At 45.6% G+C, this 19,345-nt stretch overlaps 1 protein-coding gene across 6 annotated transcripts in view; it reads left to right on the forward strand.

The window, feature by feature from the left end:
• The window catches only part of PLEKHF2 (pleckstrin homology and FYVE domain containing 2), a 38,189-nt gene extending 31,039 nt beyond the window's left edge, over positions 1-7,150 (forward strand). For all 6 annotated transcript variants that reach the window (XM_049818589.1, XM_049818571.1, XM_049818549.1 and 3 more), the window contains exon 2: positions 3,742-7,150. In XM_049818589.1, the coding sequence (XP_049674546.1) occupies positions 3,756-4,505 (750 nt within the window). In that variant the 5' untranslated portion in view covers positions 3,742-3,755 and the 3' untranslated portion in view covers positions 4,506-7,150. The remainder of the gene's footprint in view (positions 1-3,741) is intronic.
• Positions 7,151-19,345: the final 12,195 nt, after the last annotated feature.

Here is a 19,345-nt window from a genome sequence, read left to right on the forward strand (position 1 = left end):
GGCTTTTTTTTCTTTTTTTGGGGGTCCCCCTTGTGGACTAGCAAAAGCATTTAACTTGCTGTGATTTGCAGGTAATTCATATAAAAATGTAAGTTTAGAAGTAGTGCACATTGATTTGTGTCTGTAGAAAAGTGTATTCTTCTGGTCTGTCCCCTTTGCACTTTGCTGACTGATTTCCCTCCCCACTTCACAGGGAACATGGGATTACTAAATAACTTTAGACTGACCCTGTGACTGACTCCTTGCTTTCTAAGTCCAAAGTGATTGTTGGTTCAGCTTTGGCTGAACTCCTTGCTTTCTAAGTCCAAAGTGGTTGTTGGTTCAGCTTTGGCACTTGCAAAGGCTGTTTATTACTAGTATGTTGTTAAATGGGAGTGGTTATTTGGCAGTTAATTAACCCTCACTCCAAATCGTGGGCTTTGGCAGTCAGGCACCTGAATTTGATTTCTGAGCCTAGGACTACAACAAATACACATCAAAATGTTCCTAGTTTATCTTTTGCGTTCCCTCCTTAGTACTTTCTCCTTGGTAGATAGAGAGATAATAGCTGGGACAAGCCAACAACATTTCTGTGCAGTGGTACTTCTGAGTTAGACAAGGCTATAGTAGAAGTGAAGCTAATCACTTACCTGAAAAACTCACTCCCAAGTGCCAGTGGTGGTAGGTTGCTGCAATGTGTATATTGAAAGGAAAAAAAAAAGTGGCTAGATCTTAATGCTGAATAAAACATGTGAAGGGTGGGTATTTTGTCCCCATGTGCCTAAGTTAGTATTGGTGCTTGGAATGCTTGAAAGAGCTAAGGTGTCTACTGAAAGGTATATTTTGCATATGTCTGTATAGTCATAGCATTAAAAAAAAAAAAGAATTGTATTGATGTAATTTGAGTTTTCTGCTGTTCTCTGGGAGAAAAAAAAATAATGCTTCTGTTTATTGATCACTTTAAGCCAATGTACTTTCTCGGCAGGGCACTAAGCACCTCCCTTGCCATCCCTGCATTGTCTCCCTCCACTGCAGCTATCCTGCCAACCTGAGCCCTAAAACTCTCCTGTTTGTTCTCAGCTTGATCAGCCCTGATCTTATTCACTGCGTAGCTTTTGTAACGGCACCAGGGAGCAGAGAGGGGGGCAGATGGCATAAATTGGTATCATCACAGAAGGAAACAAAGCAGAACCATATCAACTAAGTTTAATGTTGCAGAAGGATTTAGGGATTTAGTAGTGTCCACTTGTGGGCATCTTTTAAAGGGAATGATAGACAAAGCTTTGAGAACCATGACAAGAGTAACGGTTCAGAAAATAGGGCTGGTGAAGGAGATGGAAATAACAGGGGGTTTTTTGTTGGTTGTTTTTTTTCCTTCCACTTGGACTCCCAGTCTTGTCTCTAGAGATAAGTGACAAGCATTTCAGTCCTCAGAAAGCTTAATAAAGAAGGTAGTGATGATTATTCTGATTGAAGAACAAAAAGAGATTTCTGTTTTTCAACACAGATGACTTAAGCTTACTGTTAAGAAAATACTTTCTAACTAATCAAATGGGGACCCACTGGACAGGGTAATGGAGGAGGTTGGCCTTTTTTTTTCTTTGATTGATACCTGGTGGAAATAGCATAGATGTACTTGCTTGTGTGCCTTGATGCAGCACAATTAAATCTCTTGAACACTTTTTATAAGGCAGTTTGTGTATTGTCTTGACCTCCTGCAGATCAAAATAATTTCAGATTTGGTGGCTTTGTAATTCCACTAACCATAAAACTGGTTAACAAAATACTCACATATTGTAACTAATGCTGCAAGGCACATAAAGAAAATTCAGAACTAGTGCTGAGTAATATCTTTAATAGATTCTTCTGTCTTCAGTGTCAGACTTTGGTACAAGATGATGGCATCTGCAGAACTTAAAAAAAAAAAAGGTCAGTTTAGTTATATCTGAGCAAGACCAATTGTCTAACTATTTTAGTGTGGAACTAATTAAACTCTCAAAGCAGTAATTTTTTAATCACACTTAACATTGGGCATGGGTATTTGTATAATCACAGGTAACATACTTATTTAGATGAGGCTTGATGAGAGGTTTCTCTGCCACCAAATTCCTATCAAGAAGTTTCATCCCTATTTTGTAAGGAAGTAGCTGAGCTTTTGATTCATAGGAAGAAGATTGACTGGATCAAGTTATGGCAGAGCAAGAGAGTCTGAGCAGCATCGAGTCTGAGCAGCATCGAGTCTGAGCCTTGTTTCAGCCCAGTTTCATCTCGGTTATAGGCTGATGCTGTATTGATGGCAGGCAGCGTAGAACTAAAAGAAAACATAGGTGAACATAGAGGACTTCCCAAACCGGGATCATGTTGGGAAGTGCGGTTAGCAGGCACTGGAGTATTTGCCACTTTGCTCTCCTTCAGGCCTGTTCAAAGCTGTGGTTGTACCAAAGGGTGTTGTGAGCATCAGCCCTGTGGTAGTTGGAAAGGAAGGTACAGGAGAACCATCTTCTGCGTGCTGAGAGACAGGTCTGTCCTTAGTACTCCCCTCTGCTAGCTGTTTCTGCTCGGTCAAGCACATGGTTCAGGTTCATGGCTGTACTCGGGAGGAGCTTTGGGGGAGCAGATCTGGATCAGACTGGCAGGAGTTTCCTTTGCCTGACTTCTGCTCAGGAAGCTCTAGGGTAAAAGACAGGCTAAAGAGTGGTTTGTCAAGGAATGAATCACTATAGTTACTTCTTATTTTCAGTTCCTAGTTGGATGCCTTAGGAATCTTACCCTTAAAAGAGAAGAATCTTATTTGCTACTTGGGGAAGGATGAGGGGTGGTTTTGATCTGAGATTGGAACGTATGTACTCTTTAGCTCATCAGCGCTTCCTGAAATATGAAGCCTTCTTGCCCAAACTTTCAGCTGGTGCAGGACACTCAGTCTTTCTCAGGAGCAGTTGCAAGCTGTGTGGCTTGTCCTCTGTGCTGGTCTGCCTGTGTACAGTGCCTGATCATGATGGATGCAGATGTGGTTTGAGCAGGCAAGGAGAGAGGGTCTGTGGGGCCCCTGCAAAAAGAGGGCAGCAGCAAGCAGGTGATGGGTCACCAGCCATGACTCGCTCCTTGCTCCTGGCTCAGGAGTTTGCCATGAAAGCAGGTGGTGGTGGGTACAAGCTGTGGCCTGTACCAAACGTTTCTAGTAGGTAGATTCATGGTTTTGGCCTATCGTTTAAGGTTTGCATACTGAGAAAAGAGCAGTACTGAGCTTGGGTGTTACAGTTTCCTATGCGAACATCAATTATATCATTTTTGTTTGTCGTGTTAACACAAACATGGGTCTCCAAGCTGCTCAGTTAAGTTGATGTTTCTGTCAGTATTAGAATTTGGAATGATGGATGATACTTTCTTTTACCATCCAGAGACTAGATGCAGGAGGATATACAGAGAAATATGAACATTAAACCAGGATGCAGTAACCTTACTAGAGAAGAAGCCTCCTAGTCTGTTGCCAGAGGCTCTCAAGAGCAGTGCTGTAGGTGCTGTCTATGTGATAAAGATAGCTGTCAGCTGGATGGAACATTTTTGCTTCTGAAAAAAAGACTAATTGGTTGCTAAAAATTCTTAGGTGTTAATACTTATTTAAATCTAGCCCAAGTCTGTGCCTCTGAGACAGCGGGTTCTGTTAGGTATTTTAAGAAACGCGGGGTTGGTACCGTCCTTGGGGAAGGCTGCTGTTGTGAATCAGTCCTGTTCTAACAACAAACTTTTTTTTTCTAATTTTAGGATACTTGTGAAAGATGGTCGATCGCTTGGCAAACAGTGAGGCAAATACTAGAAGAATAAGTATAGTGGAAAACTGCTTTGGAGCAGCTGGTCAACCTCTGACTATTCCTGGTCGTGTTCTGATCGGAGAGGGAGTACTAACAAAACTGTGTAGGAAGAAGCCCAAAGCGAGGCAGTTCTTCCTGTTCAATGACATTCTCGTTTACGGTAACATTGTCATCCAGAAGAAGAAATACAATAAACAGCACATAATCCCGCTGGAAAACGTCACTATTGATTCCATCCAGGATGAGGGAGACTTACGGAACGGTTGGCTTATCAAGACACCAACAAAGTCTTTTGCAGTTTATGCTGCCACTGCTACAGAGAAGTCTGAGTGGATGAACCACATAAATAAGTGTGTTTCTGATCTGCTTTCCAAAAGTGGGAAGACTCCTAGCAATGAACATGCAGCTGTCTGGGTACCAGACTCGGAAGCCACTGTGTGCATGCGCTGTCAGAAAGCAAAATTTACACCCGTCAACCGTCGTCACCACTGTCGCAAGTGTGGCTTTGTTGTGTGCGGGCCTTGCTCTGAAAAGAGGTTTCTTCTCCCGAGCCAGTCTTCCAAGCCTGTGCGAATTTGCGACTTCTGCTATGATCTTCTTTCTACTGGGGAGATGTCTGCTTGTCAGTCCACTAGGTCAGACTCCTACAGCCAGTCACCTAAATCATCTTTAAATGATGTATCTGATGATGATGATGATGAAGACAGTAGTGATTAAGGACCAAATGTTTTTTCCATGTGTTGCAATTTGTGTTTCAAACCATATGGAGCTGCTTATGGGGAAGTCTGTAGTGAGGATCCTCAGAAAAGTCCTGTTCTAGCCATAAAATATGCCTGAATATCTTCAACTGCGATGTGCCTCAATCTATGAATTCTCTAGACAATAGTTTTTCCACTCCTCTGCAGGGATATAGACTGTTGCAAATGTTATCAGAATATTTTCCAACTTCTTGTACTTGAGTTGTGTCTAGGTTAGACTTTTTGTGGAAGGTTGGAGAATAAAATGTACTTTCTTAATTTAACAACTCATACTTCCTAATGCTTCATAACGATATGTTGTTTTTGGGGTTTTTTCGAATATGGGGAAGAAAACTCTAAGCATGCATGGAACAGTGATGTTTTGGTTAATCCCTTAGACCATCTTGTTTTTCTAATCACGGTATATAGTAAGTTGAAAAGTGACATAACTTACAAACTTAATGTCACAAAACTTGGAAATTGTCTTGTTTTGCTCTTATTTATGACTTCCTATGCCAAGCAGTGCCTTGTACCAATTGTGCTGATTCAGGAAGAAACAAACCTATTCTGTGTCATCTGTATTTGCCTGATGCTGGTATCTGAGAGATTGTTGGTGCTATTGAAAATAACTGCTGTGTTCAAAGTGGAGTTTTGACAAGGTCATAACCGCATCCTGTGGTGGGTGATGGAGACCTGAATCACACGTCCTCACCTTTGCAGGCAGCCTGAAGACTCTGCAGATTCCTGCAGGCTTCAGTGGGGTTCTCCTTGCAGGACTTGCATTGCGGGTCAGGATCTTGAGATGAGAAGCTTAGGGTGACTCTTCATGGGGATTTATACGTATTCTTTTCAGAACAGTTTCTAAGTTTCAAATTTGGCAAATGCATACTGGAATTTTAGCTGGGTGATATAGCATTTGGATGTGATAGCCTATATATTTTTGGAAATAATTCTCCAAAATTACACTAAATTCTTTTCTAAAATGTTGGTGAGCGGGTTGGTGTTTGTTCCCTGCCCCCCCCCCCCCCCCCCCGACTTTTATTGGCTTGTTTAAAAATAACCTTATGTTTTGAACAAAAAGCCTGCAAGTATCCTTATAAAATTGGCTTTCCTTTTTACACAGCTGACCTCAGGATAAATGTGAGATGCAAGTTATTTAATTCTAAATGTATACCCAGGACCAAGAAAGATGTATTTAAGAACTATAATGAAATCATCAGTGCAGAAAATGTCTCTACCATAGTATTCATTTTTAATAAACTCTTAAATACAGAAATGTCATGTTCCCATATAAATGTAAAATTTAGACTTGCAAAGATGTTAAACCCTCAAATACTGTGTTTCTATATTTTTATAATGATAGCATCAATTTTGAAGCAGAAAAATCTCTTTGAAATAGTTGTGTCAATATAGTAGCAACTGACTTGAAACAAAAAAATGCTGAACTTTTGTATCTCTAAGTGACAATTTCTGCACTGTTTGCCTTGGTTGGCCGTAATTGGGTTAAATATTTATGAATAAACAATCAATGCTGCATATTGCACTAGTCTCCCATTCTGTATGCTGTAAATGTCAGTTGTAACTTTTTTATAAAAACTAGCAGAGCACTTCAAAGCTGTAGCCTAGCCTTCCATGAGATTTCTGGTAGCTAAAGATGCACTCTCCATTAATAGTCTGCAATACGTTGCTTCAGGTGAAAATTGCGTTAATATTTTTAGCTTGGGCAGTTTCTAAAAATAAGGGTTTTTCTAAAAGCACTGAAGAGTATTTGATCTACTTTGAAATAAACATAAAAAGGGGAAAATGCTTTCTGATGGAGACTAGGGACCAGGAGGATTCTGTAAAGTTGCCAGATAAGCAATAAATGATTGTATATACTCAAAGACTAGCTGAAATAAGTAGTTACATGTACTTATTCCTTGAAAGATGAGGGAATAGTTACCTGCAGCAGGGGAAAACAGGCTATTCTGAGAAGGCACTTTCAGTGCTTACTTTTTGTACCTCTCTTACTCTATATTTCAGGAATGGAGACTTGTCAGATTCAGTTTTTCTACAGAATCAAAGTACAAAACTCCCTTGTACATACCTTCTAATGACTAACGATCATTTTCTTCCTGATGCAATTTTCTTCTTTCTTAAGCTGTCAAATATTAACTTGTCTTGTTAAAGAGTCCATCCCCTTGTGTACTTTTCCCCGGGTTTCTATATGTTGTGCTTACTTTTCAGCACTTTTTAGGGGGTGGAAAGAGGGTTGCCAAGAGTTATATCATATCCTATATTTTGCAGAATGTTCTTGTACCTATTTCAAATGTCTTTTTATCTGTGAATGAAACTTGCACTGTGCTGCACTGATCCCTGAAGCTGTAACCAAACCAATGTGTGTGTGTGGGATTTTTCATCTGAAATTGATGTATGTGGTCCAAGCTTTTTGAGAAAGCATTAAAAAAAAAAAAAGTGTTTCATGGTAATACTCCTATCCCTCAGTGGTATTTGTTTAAAACTTTGCAAAATGGACTTAACATCAACTTCTCTTGTACTTAAAAAATTCGTGAAAGGGCTCGTTTCGTACTTTGTAATCTTGTTCTGTCAAATTATTTTATTTACAAATATATGGTGTAGCTTCAAGCCTATGTGTTTAATTTTATTTAACTGCGGGCCTTCAAGGGTGACAGAAAATAGGACAGCTGTTTTTATCTTGACAAGTATTTTAGCAGCAAGTTTATTCACTGTCAGGAGGGATTAATAAACAGAGTATAAGCAGACAGGAGGAGATTTAAGACTAAATTGGAAATAAATGGAGTTATGGATTAAGAAGCCACTTACGCAGTTGGGTAACCGTTTAAAACAAGGATGACCAAAAGTGTTGCAAAGTTCGGATTTTGTTGGACCAGTGGCAGTTAAGCCACTGGAAGAGGCTGGAGGACCCTTCATGTGCAGTGGGGTGCTGAGCAGCCTAGCCCCAGTGCTGCAGGTCTCTGCTCCGGGCCCCGTCGAACCACCACTGGGGATGAGACTTCTCGTGGTATCAAACTGGAGAGTAACTTAGTAGTTTCCCAGTGCTTCTACACTCTTAAGATCTTAAAATAGTGATTAAATATGGTCAGTCTCTATGTAGTTTATGTACTTTTTCTGTTTGTGGTAGACTTGACCTGCTCTTTTTTGATAAGCTTTCCAAATCCAATGAAATGAAAGCAGCAGCAGTGCCTGCAGTGTCTCTCTTGCAAGGCTCTGCAGTCAGCTTCTGCTTCGTAGAAGACGCTATATTGGAGAAATAAGTACTTATTTGCTTTAGCTGAGTTCACATTTTGCACACTCTTTGCCAGTACTTCATAGTTCGTTTGCTGGAAATATTACAGGAAAGGGAAAAGTCTCTTCTGAAGGTTTTAATTGAAGCCTACTAATTTTAGCCTCTGCACCTAAACTGCCATTGTTATTTTAAGATACTATAGACTGTTTTCCTTTCAGGTTTGATGCAGCTGAACTTCCTATACCTAAGAACCGATCTGTGAGGGTGAAGCGCTGTTACTCTCTTTAAAGTTTAACAAAGTGGGCGAGTGGATTCATTAGCATTGAGCTTGCAGTGGGGGTTTTAAGGTCTCTTTGCTAACAGGCAGATTATGAAAATGACATGCAGAAACCTTGTATTTATGTGGGGATTTCCCCCTGGGGGGTACGCTTTAGCTAATATCTTAATGCAAATGAAACAGTGGTTATCATAGTTGCTGGTTAATGTTTAAGTGGAAGCAGATTATGGATTGTATTGTGATTTTTGTATTTTCCTGTAATTTCCCTGAACTGGTAGAAGAATGCCTAGTTCTGTTAGCAGATAGAGCTGGAAAAGAGTCAAGAGTACCGATTGCTCCCCCACCCCTCACCCTCAGTAGCAAATTATTGTAGTAAATATTAGAAAGTGTCTTGGCTGTTTACTGCCTTTCATTTGATGAAATCTGAGCTGCTTGTTTGTGCCTGCAGCCGATCCCTTGCCAGCGCTGGCTCCCGTGACTCATCGGGTAGCCGGCACTCTCCGCTGGGAAGAATCTCTGCTCTGTTCCCTTGCTGTGATCGAGCTTGGAGCTGCTGGCGAGTGCGGCACAGCAGCGATGGGTCTGCTCTACAGTGATAGACAGCTCTACTGTACTGCATGTATCTGAAAATATTCTTAAGCTCAATCAGGAATAAGAAATCTGAACCTCAGTCTTCAGAGTAGAAATTCATTGCTTTCTAAATTTCTTCCTAGTTGTCTGTGAAGCACAACCTGTGCTCAGGGTAAAAATCAGAATGCTTCAGCTGCACTTGGACATACTTAGGATAAAAACTAACAATGGAAATTGATTGAATTGACAGTGAAATAATCTGTGAAGGAGCATGAAATATTTCAGGGTCACTCGGTGCATCTAATTTTGTTTAGCCCGCCTAAGTGGAATAATCTTTCCATTGGGATGAAGTTTTACATTTATGAAACTTGCAGTTACTTGTATCTAGTATTTTAAGAAACTTTGTCCGGGGTTAAGTTCTGCAAGCATAAAAACTACCAAATAACAGCCACAGCAAAACATAAGGGGATGCAAATAGACCATCATGATTCCACCCTCCCTGTTCAGGGTCATTCTCAGTTACACAGAGGGTAACTGGATTGAATGGTAAGAACATATCTAAAAGAAACCTTCTTTAGAAATCCTTTTACACAAGATGATAGCCCCAGCCTAAGTAGTGTTCAGGCAGGAGAGCAAGAGCTCCTTTTATTTAGATGTTCTGAGGCATAACGCTAATGTATTCAAGGGCTTAAATCTTCAAGATTTCAAGATCTTCAAGAGCATCTGTTGACCTTTCCTAGGTAGTCTTGTTTGCAGATGAAAAGTAGATGTGGTCAGCTCTATTACGGGTGTGAGTGGCTTGCTAGCAATTCATTTTAGCTTCTGGCTAGACTTACTCTTTAGAGTTTTCTCTCCAAAAGCTGTTGCCTGTATACAAATTTAATTGTTGTAGTAAGAGTTAGGGTTTTGCTGGCTGCTTTTTATAGAACCTGGTGCTGCTGTTGAGCACTTCTAACCTGTGAGCTTGTAATGGGTTTGCATAACATCAGCAGTCTCTGAGAATGCTGTCTAGCAACAAAGGAAGGGGATGTGCTTGGTCTGCTTGAAAGAGCAGTTGGTTTCTTCTGGTACCTGTTTGCCCCAGTCCAGGTTTCTGCTGTCTCCAGAATGACAGCTTCAAAAGGAGCCAGGACACCTGCTTCTATATATATAAAAATATATAGGTAGAGTAATTTCCTTTCTTCCCCACCTGGCTTGCTTCATACTTGCTTTATCAGGGTATTACCCTGGAGGATAAGATGAATAACTAAGGGCTGAGGCTGCCTCTCCTGTCTGACAAGGATGATGTGAGCACTGTCGTGGTGTTACCATGGGTTGTGGGATGTATACATGTGTGCCAGGAATAAGGAAGGCAACAGAACTAATTGCTACACTGAGAAAACGAACATGCTAGTAAATTAACATTGGAAGGAAAGACCTGGTCTCTCAGTCTATTGAGAGCATGCAAAGTGGTGTGGAGCTTACTGCCAGGTGCAGAAGGAAAGGCAACCAGCTTCAGTGAGACTGGGCCTTAGAGGACCTGTAGTCTGCTCTGTGGCTTTTCTTCTGAAACTGAAGTTACTATTAAAAAAAGAAAAAAGAAGAAAATAAGAAAAAGAAAAAAAGAAAGACAGTCTGTAATAGGTCTGTAACAGTATTACTCATTGTGTGCATCTGACCTGACCTTTATTATATATAACCTGGCATTTTGAATAGAGGAGTCTTAAAGGTCGGAAGGACCAAGCTGGTTTTTAAACAAGAGAGTCGTATAATGTTTTTAACAGCACTGAAACAGTAGCCTATGAGAGGAGGAACACTTGAAAAAGCCCATTTTGAATATGTTTCTCTTTTGGCTTTTAGCGATGGATATAGCTCCTCTCTTATGAGATCCCTGGAAGCAGAGGATAGTTACCCTCTGTTGGGGTGCTGGCTTCCTACTGTTTGTAGTGCACGAAATGAAAAGGGTTTGTTACCTCCCTTAATGGAAGCTAAATATGAGAAGTCCAAGAAAAACTCTTCTTTTTGTAAATAAACACATTTTACTTGTTGCAGGAAATACTTGACAAGATTCAAACGAGCACAGTGCAGTTGTGCTCATGCCTAAAACAAAGCAGCCCCCATGTGCCGTGTAGTGGAAGCTGGTGGCTTCAGGCTTACAGGTGATGACAGCACGTCTTGAGCAACGGATGAGTACAATGCTACTAGGGTTCCTGTCACCCGTTGTTCCAAGGGACAGGAACAATTTGGGAAGGAAAAACAGTTACTACTGTCGCTGGTCAGCATGTACAAATTAATACTGAAAAGTGCCATGTGTGATCCTTAGTGGCTGCAGACGTCAGAGGCTCCTTTGCTGTAGATTTGGAGACACGTAACTTTCTGCCACACTGTCCCAAAACCACACATGGGGAGGGAACCATGCCTCGTCTGAAATGCCCTGTGCCTGCCCGCCCTGGAACGGGGTGCCCAGCATGCTTGGCTGCTCTTACAGCAGCTCTACAAAAACGCTGGGAGCTCTTTTGCTGCCCAGCTGTGCCCCTGCAAACCCCACCTGAGGGGGCCAGGTAGGTCAGAGCTGGTGAGGGGGTGTGGGGAGGATCGCCCCAGGGTACAGACGGGTTCGGGTGAAGCTTGCAGTTCGTTAGTCGAGCGAGTACAGAGACTGCAATCTGCTCATAGCAGCAAGCATCAGCACGTCTTGTGCGTGTCGCCTGGCTTTGGTCGGGTAGGTGGGGCTCGGCAATGAATACCTGGCACTGAAGCTGCTGCCTAAGAAGCTTTATCTGCAGTTTCTGTCTTAGATCCAGCACTCTTTGGCGGTACCTGTGTTAAGAGGCTGTTTCGGTTGTGTCAGAAGAGCGTCAGAGGTGCACGTAGTTGTCCTCCTGCTTGTGCCATCGTCATTGCCTGGCGTACAAGGTGACTCGTGCCCGAGGCCAGCTTCTGTCCCTGATGGTTTTGTGGCTGATGCTATTCATTACAGCACGTGGTGGCAACCTAAGAAGAGTTAAAAGGGAGCTTGTTGATCTACAGAATGTACATGACGTGGTTGCCTGCAGTAGCAAGGGACCAACAGGGCCGTGCAAGGTCCCCGCTTCTGCTCCTCTGTCCTGTGGGCTGTCAGACCATTGACGTTAGGCCAGGACTGACCTGACTCCTTGGCTGTAGAAAACTCTGTGAGCTGTTCTTTTGGCCTTGCTGTACTCGTGTAAATTGGGAGGGGAAGGAAAACGGTGCCTGCCTGCCTGCCTCCTGTGTGAAGTCACAGGGTGGCTGAGGCTGGCAGGATCTCTGGAGGTCATCTGCTCTAACCTGCTGCTCAAGCAGGGCCACCGAGAGCCAGTTTCTCAGGAACACGTCCAGGCAGCTTTTGAATGTTTCCAGGGATGGAGACTCCACAACCTCCCTGGACAACCTGTGCCAGTGCTTGGTCACCCTCACAGTGAAAACCTCTTTCCTGACGTCCAGAGGGAAATTCCTGTGTTTCAGTGTGTGCCCCTTGCCTCTGGTCCTGTTACTGGGCACCACTGAAAAGGGCCTGGCTCTGTCCTCTTTGCACCTTCCCTTCAGGTATTTACACATATTGACGAGGTTCCCCTTGAGCCTACTCTTCTCCAGGCTGAACATTCCCAGCTCCCTCAGCCTTTCCTCATAGGAGAGGTGCTCTGGTGCCTTCATCATCCTTGTGGCCCTTCATTGGACTCTCCCAGGATGTCCGTGTCTTTCCTGTACTGGGGAGCCCAGAACTGGACCCAGCACTCCACCCGTGGCCTCATCAGTGCTGAGCAGAGGGGAAGGATCACCTCCCTGACCTGCTGGCAGTATTTTCCCTCATGCAGCTGGGGATACTGTTAGCTTGCTTTGCTGCGAGGGCGTATTTCTGCCTCATGTAAGTTGGATCATAAAGTGCTGCTTTACATCTATAAACTTTTGGTAACTTGTTTCTTTATTTCAGTTTTGTTGGTCCCCCCTGTGTTGTTGTGTTCTGCCTTCCCCTCCCCCGCCCCCCCCCAAAAAAAAAAAAGAGAAAAAGAGAAAGCTTGAATTTTTATGGTTTTGGAAAGATGGAGGAAGAGATTCTAGAAGTTGCTGGTGTTTTCTTTATTTGTATCCAGGTTTTTCACACAAGGATGTTTCCCTTCCCCTGTTGCCATCCCTTTGCTCTGCCATGCATTCTCACCCATACTGTGCTGCTTTCTAGGTGGGAGAACTGTTATCCAACCTCCTAAGTACTTCTCTGTTTTCTAGCAGAAGTGCTGACATGGGTTTGATTCGGCCTTGCCAGCATAGCACAATGATTTGATTTGCTCCAGCCTGGAGTTCATGAGACAAACGTGTTGGTGTAGCCTGCTGCATTTGGGATGGTTGCATCCCAGATGACACATGGCCCCCAGGACGTTGTGCCCCACCTGTGAGTCTAAATATGACTAAAATAGCACATCTGTGGGTGTTGGTACCATGACAGCTTGTGGTAGTGGGAAGAAGACTTTCCTGAACTGAATGTGTTTGTCCTTAATGCCCCAAGCATTTTAACACAGGCAGAGGAATATTCTGCCTGGTGTGGTAACCATAACCCTCCCGGCATGACTCTCAACGCTGCTGCGCTTCCGACCACCCAGAAGCTGGGGGAAGAATGTGGTGCTCGGAGCAAGGAACCACCAGGCAAACCGGGATGGGCATCTGCCTTGGTGCTAAGTGCTCTCTGCCAGCCCTGGAGAGGAAGGGTGTCCCGGTGCAGGCGTCACCCAGCTTGTGGGCAGGGAGACCGATGCACAGCTGGGGGAGCAGGGAGCCGCGCTTCTCCCGCTGGGCTGTAGCGAGGTAACACCCCGGCTGCTGCGGAAACGGCCCCGCATCCCTGCTGAGATAAGGGTTCCTTTGTTGCTTTGCTTCGTATAAATGCCTAGACCTGCCTTCTCCAACAAGCTTGGAAAAAAAAAAAGGGCAGATGAAGGAGAAGGGGAGATGAGTCACAGAGAAGAAACAACTGGTTCAGGACAACGCGAGGGAAGCCCAGGGCAGGGTTTGGAGCTGTTGGTGTGCTCCTTTCCTCCTGGCTCCCTTTCTTCTCCGCTGTGTGCAGTTTCCTCCTCTTGTTGATCAGAGATCTGGCAACCAGGCCCAAACTCCCGTTTCTCGCAGAAGCAGCACCCTCAGCTGTCTCAAGGGGAGGGAAGACAGTGCCAGGGATCTGGGTGCAAATCCGTCCCCTGCCCTGTACCACACTTGTGCACCAGGAGCACCCTCAACACTGCTGTGGCTCCAGGAAAGTTGCACCACGGTCCTCTTTGTGTTAGTCCTCCACTGTACAGGGTGCGTGACCTGTGCAATGGTGCTATCTGGACGTTCAGAGCTGCATTTCGTAGGTATCGCGATGTGGGGAGAAGGCAGCATGCGCACAGTTTAAAGCGAACTCCTGTTAGTGGCCAGGCAACTGGGGCTGTCTTTATGCATGTAGAAGTCAAAGCAGAATTACGTTTTGTATGTAAAGGCACGGGGGTAGCTGAACCAAGGTTAAATAATCAAGTAATGCTGCGGATGGGATTTTCCTCTTGTAATTTGTGTTAACTGCTTGTGCCGGGAGTTGCAGAGGCCATGGGGGGAAGGAAAGGGTTTCACAGGCTGTGCTTGCCCTTGCTGTGCTGGCTGCTAGCAGCTGTCAGGGCTTTTTTAGCGAGTGGATGTAAGGTGCGGCTAATGCTCTGCAAAGCTCTAAATGGTCTAAATCCCTGCTGCGTCAGAGCCCGCCTGCCCCCAGACGACATCTGATCGGCAGCGGCCGTGTCCCCGGGCCGAGCACGGGCCGTTCCCAGGGATGTGATTGGGGTCGAGTGGGGCCTGGTTCACAGTGCAGCGTGCGATGCAGCCTCCAAGGAAGCTCTTCAGTGCCTTCAGAAACCCTCCCCCAAATCTTTAAGTCCCCTGCTGTATCCAGGTTCACTCATCCCGTCGAAGACGCCGTTGATGTCCCTCTCCCCTCGCACGGGCTACAGTCCCCTGCGCATTGGCACTGTCAATAACTCGAGCCGTGCTTGATAGATCTCCAGTGCAGGTTGTCTTAGGACCAATGTGGGGTAGCAGGGGCTGCAGGAGCTGCTATGGTCCTTGGCTGTGAAGCAGGGAGCTCCCCCGTGGCTGGGCTACAGCCATTTTCGGTCCTCAACTTGTGCCAAGGCGGGGGCCGTGCAATGCCTCTGCTTTGAGGTCCTCCGCTGAAGTGAAGGCATGAATCTCCTTGCAACTGCGAGGGAGGGCGGCTCTTCCAGCCCGGGGGAGCAAGGACAGATAAGGGAATGCTTGCATCTGATGTGAAAATGGAGGCTGCTTCCCAAGTGGTTCACAGAGGGGCACCTGTGAAAGAAAATTGGTTGCTCTCTCCCCAGCATGCTGCAGTGGAAAGCAGGAAAGGTACGGAGGGGAAGGGAAAGGCTGCCAGTTTCTGCTGTTTGCCTGTAAGCTGAGGGCAAGGAGGAAAACTTCAGTTTTTAGGTGCTGCCAGTTGCTTTTGCAACACAATTCTTAACAGAAATAATCAAAACCCTTTAAGGGAATCCTTATCCTTGTGGGCCCAACAGCAAACAACAGTACGATGAATGTAAACATAGATCAACAATTTACTTGAAACCCATGAATGTGAGTTCCCACCCTGATAAAATGGTTGAGGGTAAGTGACTGTCAGTTGTTACCTGTTACCTGTCCCGTGGGGAAATTGTTCAGTACGTGGTGCTACCACAGCAGATGTCCAGCTGTTGGTGTGACCCAGCTCTGTTACTCCACCAGAGTAAGAGGTGGAGGGACAGTCACAGTGGTCACTAACACTCAGTAGGCAGCTAAAGCTGTGCTTAAGTAGTGCGGAGTTAATTTTAGGATTTTTTCTCTGTCTCTCAAGTTTCAACTTTTCACAGATGAGAAGCTTTAAGACTTTGTTGCCATCTTGGATTCACTCCTTGCAGCAAAAGACTGCTCCAAATCGAGTGCCACTGCTCAGCCCCAAACACGTGCCATTCACAGGTCGGGTTTGCTCACTCTTATAAATAAAAGTTTCCTCACCTGGGTGAAGGGGCCTATGAAGTATCTTTCCAGCTGTCCCAAGGCACTTCGCAGAGTGTGTTGGGTATCATTTTGCTCAGGATGGGGACACTGATGAAGTTGTGACTTGTTGAATGTCAGGCTGAGGCTGAAGACAAACCCTCTCTGCTGTTTCCCACGTGGATGTTTTACAGGAGGGACTGTGCCCCACCTTAGGTGAAATGACCCCAGCAACGGAGGAAGGAGAGTTTACCCCCCTTAGCAAGAGCCACTGGCTTGCCCTGCAGAAGGTGCTCCCGGTGAGCCCCGGTGGTTTGCAGAAACAGGTGGACGTTGGCTTCTGGCTGGTTCTTGTGGGGATGTCCCGCGCTGGGGCTGGCACTTGCTTTTGCAGGATCCTCAGCCAGGAAAGATGTCTTCTATTCCCTCTTTCCTCCTTCTGGTTTTAAGCCTGGGCTTTGTAGCCATGGTCTCTCTAGTGTTTTTTTATTTTTAGTCTGAGTCTGTATGAATGCGGCCCTACACCTGGCGGGGAAGGACACAGGAGATGGCACCCACCTCCTCTCCTGGCCAGGGGCAGCTCGGGCAGCCTGTGCAGGAACACCAGTGCGCCGGGTTGGAGGACAGAGCTAAAGAGCAAGCACAGGAGAGGAGCCAGGCTTCAGCAGACATCTGGCTGTTCACCATCATGTTACCACGGTATGCTGTGGAGCAGCTGCCTCGCCTATTTTTTGTAAAGTACAAAACTGGTAGTTGCTTATTTATCTGATGAGCTGAGGGAAGTGCTAAGCGAGCAATCTTTTCCCCTGCAGGCTGCATGTGTGGGTTTTTGTTTTTAAAAGGGAAAGAAGAAAGATTTGAAGATACTTGATCTGCAATCTAGCTCTGAGCTGGTTGAGTATTTACTTTGTTGTATACGCAGTTAGTTATTAAAAGCCTTATCATGGAAGGAAATCAGACAGGAGGCTCATGATTCAAACCGAGTAGGCACCTAGATGCAGAGAACATCACAGGGAGACCGTGCTATACGCAGAGAAACCTGCTCATTGCCATAATCTCACTTATGCCATGCTTTCCGTAGCACAAAGGGCATCTGCTGATCATCATGCAGAGTCACTGTATCCTCCAGGGCCTTTCTCCATTGAACCCTTCAGCCCTGCTGGTACCCATGTAGCTGATACGTAGTGCCAGAGCCACTGTTTGCAACGTGAAGGTGTTGCCACATAGGACGAGAAAGATGATGCATGTGTTTCTGAAATGCTCTAACTGTCCATAGCAAGAGTTTTACAGAAGTGCTGTAAATAGGCAGCTGCATGAGCCAGGAGAGATGGGTTTCTGGGGGTGCGCTCTGCTGTGGGATTCCCTGATGCCTGCTAAGAGCTGGCTTCATTTATCGGCCTGTTCTGCCATGAGGGTGACAGCAAGATCTTTATTCGCTATCTCTGTCTTCACAAGACTTCAGCAGGCTTCGAGGCTCCTGCTTTTTCATTTCCTTATCAAATCATGTTAAAATACGGTGAGAGGATTCAAAAGCTGTTTAGGCACGTGTGTGCGCAGTGAAAGAGAAGGGTTGCTTTCCTTAGAAGACCTGGCTAAAACCTTACCTCTGAGTGTCGAAACACAAACTGGACGAGAAAACCAAGAATGAGAATAGCTCTTGGAGAAGACAAGAGTTTGGTTGGAGGCCAGGCATACAGAGACCCCCAGCAGCAATGTGCATTCATTTTTGGGTAACAATACAGTGCTGTTTTTCTAAAGCAAAGCAAGGCTGGGTGCCTGCCTGCAGGCGGGCAGGACGATGCTGTAACATTACCTGGTGCAAGGGCGGTGTGCTGCTTCAGCGATGCTTCCCACAAAACAGTGGGGAGCGAATGATGCGGCTGGTCATTAATTTCCTTCCCAACCAGATTCTACCCCTCTCATGTTTTGCTGTCATTTCTTTTGGGTTGGTAACACTGCACAGCTTTCCCTTCAGCAGAGAAGTCAGGATGGTTAATTTGCTCCGGCAGCCTGCAGCAGAGGAACCCTCTTGCTGGCTATTAGCATCGCAGCTGGCTGCAGAGGGCAATGAAAGCAGTGCTGCCGGCTCTTGATATATTTGGTGTTTTTCTAAAGCTCCACCTCCCCGGAGGAACATGAAGTACATCAAAATGTCAGGTTTCATTATGCAGCAAGTGGTTTGGGAGGAACAGTGAAACAGAACCCTGAAGGCTCCCAATCCAAAGGAGAAATAAAGAGCCCGAGTATATTATCTGTAAATTCTTGCTCTTTAAGTGTCGACTTGTGATCTTTGAATTCTTGAGAGATGGCAACTCCGTGCAAGGTGCTACCCTGCTCCTGCTTTTTATCTTCTCTTTTATTTGGCAGCTTTGCTATCTTTCCTGGTGAAGCCACAGTGTAGCTAATGGCTTTGACACCCTTTCCAAAGCCTGATATTGTCACCTTGGGCGCATCTCCACTCTCCTCTCCTCCAGTTCTCCTCCTGGGGCCAATCGCTGCCCTTGGCCTCTGTGGCTAATGGCGTAACGGCCTAAAAGTACAAACCCTTTAAGCAGGGCAGGCCCCTCTTCTTGCTTAATAATTTCGGAGCGTCTTTCATTACCGAAGCTCTGGCAGTGGAGGGCTGGGGCTGGCCTGGGTAAACCCAGCATCTCCTTTTTAGGTGGCTGCTGGTGGTGTGATTGCTGCTGGAGGCACTGTGTGGGCTCCTGCCGAGGTCCAGAAAGTTTCTTCAGCTGCTGCCCACTTGGATGCAGACAAGGAAGAGCTGTGAGCCTGCAAGGTAAGAGTTACAGGGGAAGCACATGAGGCCATCATCTGCACTGCCAAGTACCGGCAGCCATCTTTAGGGGTGATGGTTTTCCCTGCAATGCTGCAAAAAAGGAGGGGAAGACAGCCAGGGAAGGGGCTGTAAAGGGAAAAAAGGGAGAGAAAGACCTGGAAGTGAGATAAGAAAGAGGAAGGGAAGATAAATTAGAGAACAAGAAGGTAAAATGGGTTAACAAAAAAAGAAGAACCAGGATTTGAGATGTGGTCAGTCTGGTCTGGGACAACTCTGGTGCTGCTGGACGTTTCTCTTGGTGGGGTGGTCTCTCCCTGGGCAGGAGGATACAAAGCTGTAGTTTTGTAGAAAGTGATAATGTAAAAATTAGTAATGGTGGCAACACGGTCCCTGCCCCGTCCCTGCCTGCCAGCACTGCTGGTCTCTGCTCTGACTGCGGGTGCTTGGGCATGGCGTGGTGTCCTCAGCTCCAGCAGGAGCCAGGGCTGGATTCTGCAAGCCCCATTCCCTGTTTGGTATTTGGGGACTGGCTGTGGGCCTGCTGCTCCGGGCGCTGCCTGGCACGAGGGTCTGCCCAAGTGTGAGTGTGTCTCCTTTCCGTGCCGATCCCATCACGTACATTGAGCGGAGCCCAGCGCCAGCATGGCTCATATCAAAAGCCAAAACCCCTATTTTGAGCAGCCCTTTTCCCTCCAGACAACTTAAAACCCACTTAATCATCCTGAGTGAAACAGAGATTTTCTGGGATCTATTTGAAAACCAATAAGAATGTGCACTTTCCAGCTCTTCTTGTAACCACATGGGCAGCTGGCAGCTTGGACGTGGATCCCTGCACCCCGCATCACCCCTCCTGCACCATCACCCCAGTGGGCACCCCCTTGCTAAGGTGAGATGGGGTTTTTTTAGCCCTTCATCATGTATGACTTTGGGGTGTGTGCT

The sequence above is a fragment of the Accipiter gentilis genome, chromosome 2 (genome assembly GCF_929443795.1).
Source record: "Accipiter gentilis chromosome 2, bAccGen1.1, whole genome shotgun sequence".
In the NCBI taxonomy this organism is placed as follows: domain Eukaryota; kingdom Metazoa; phylum Chordata; class Aves; order Accipitriformes; family Accipitridae; genus Astur; species Astur gentilis.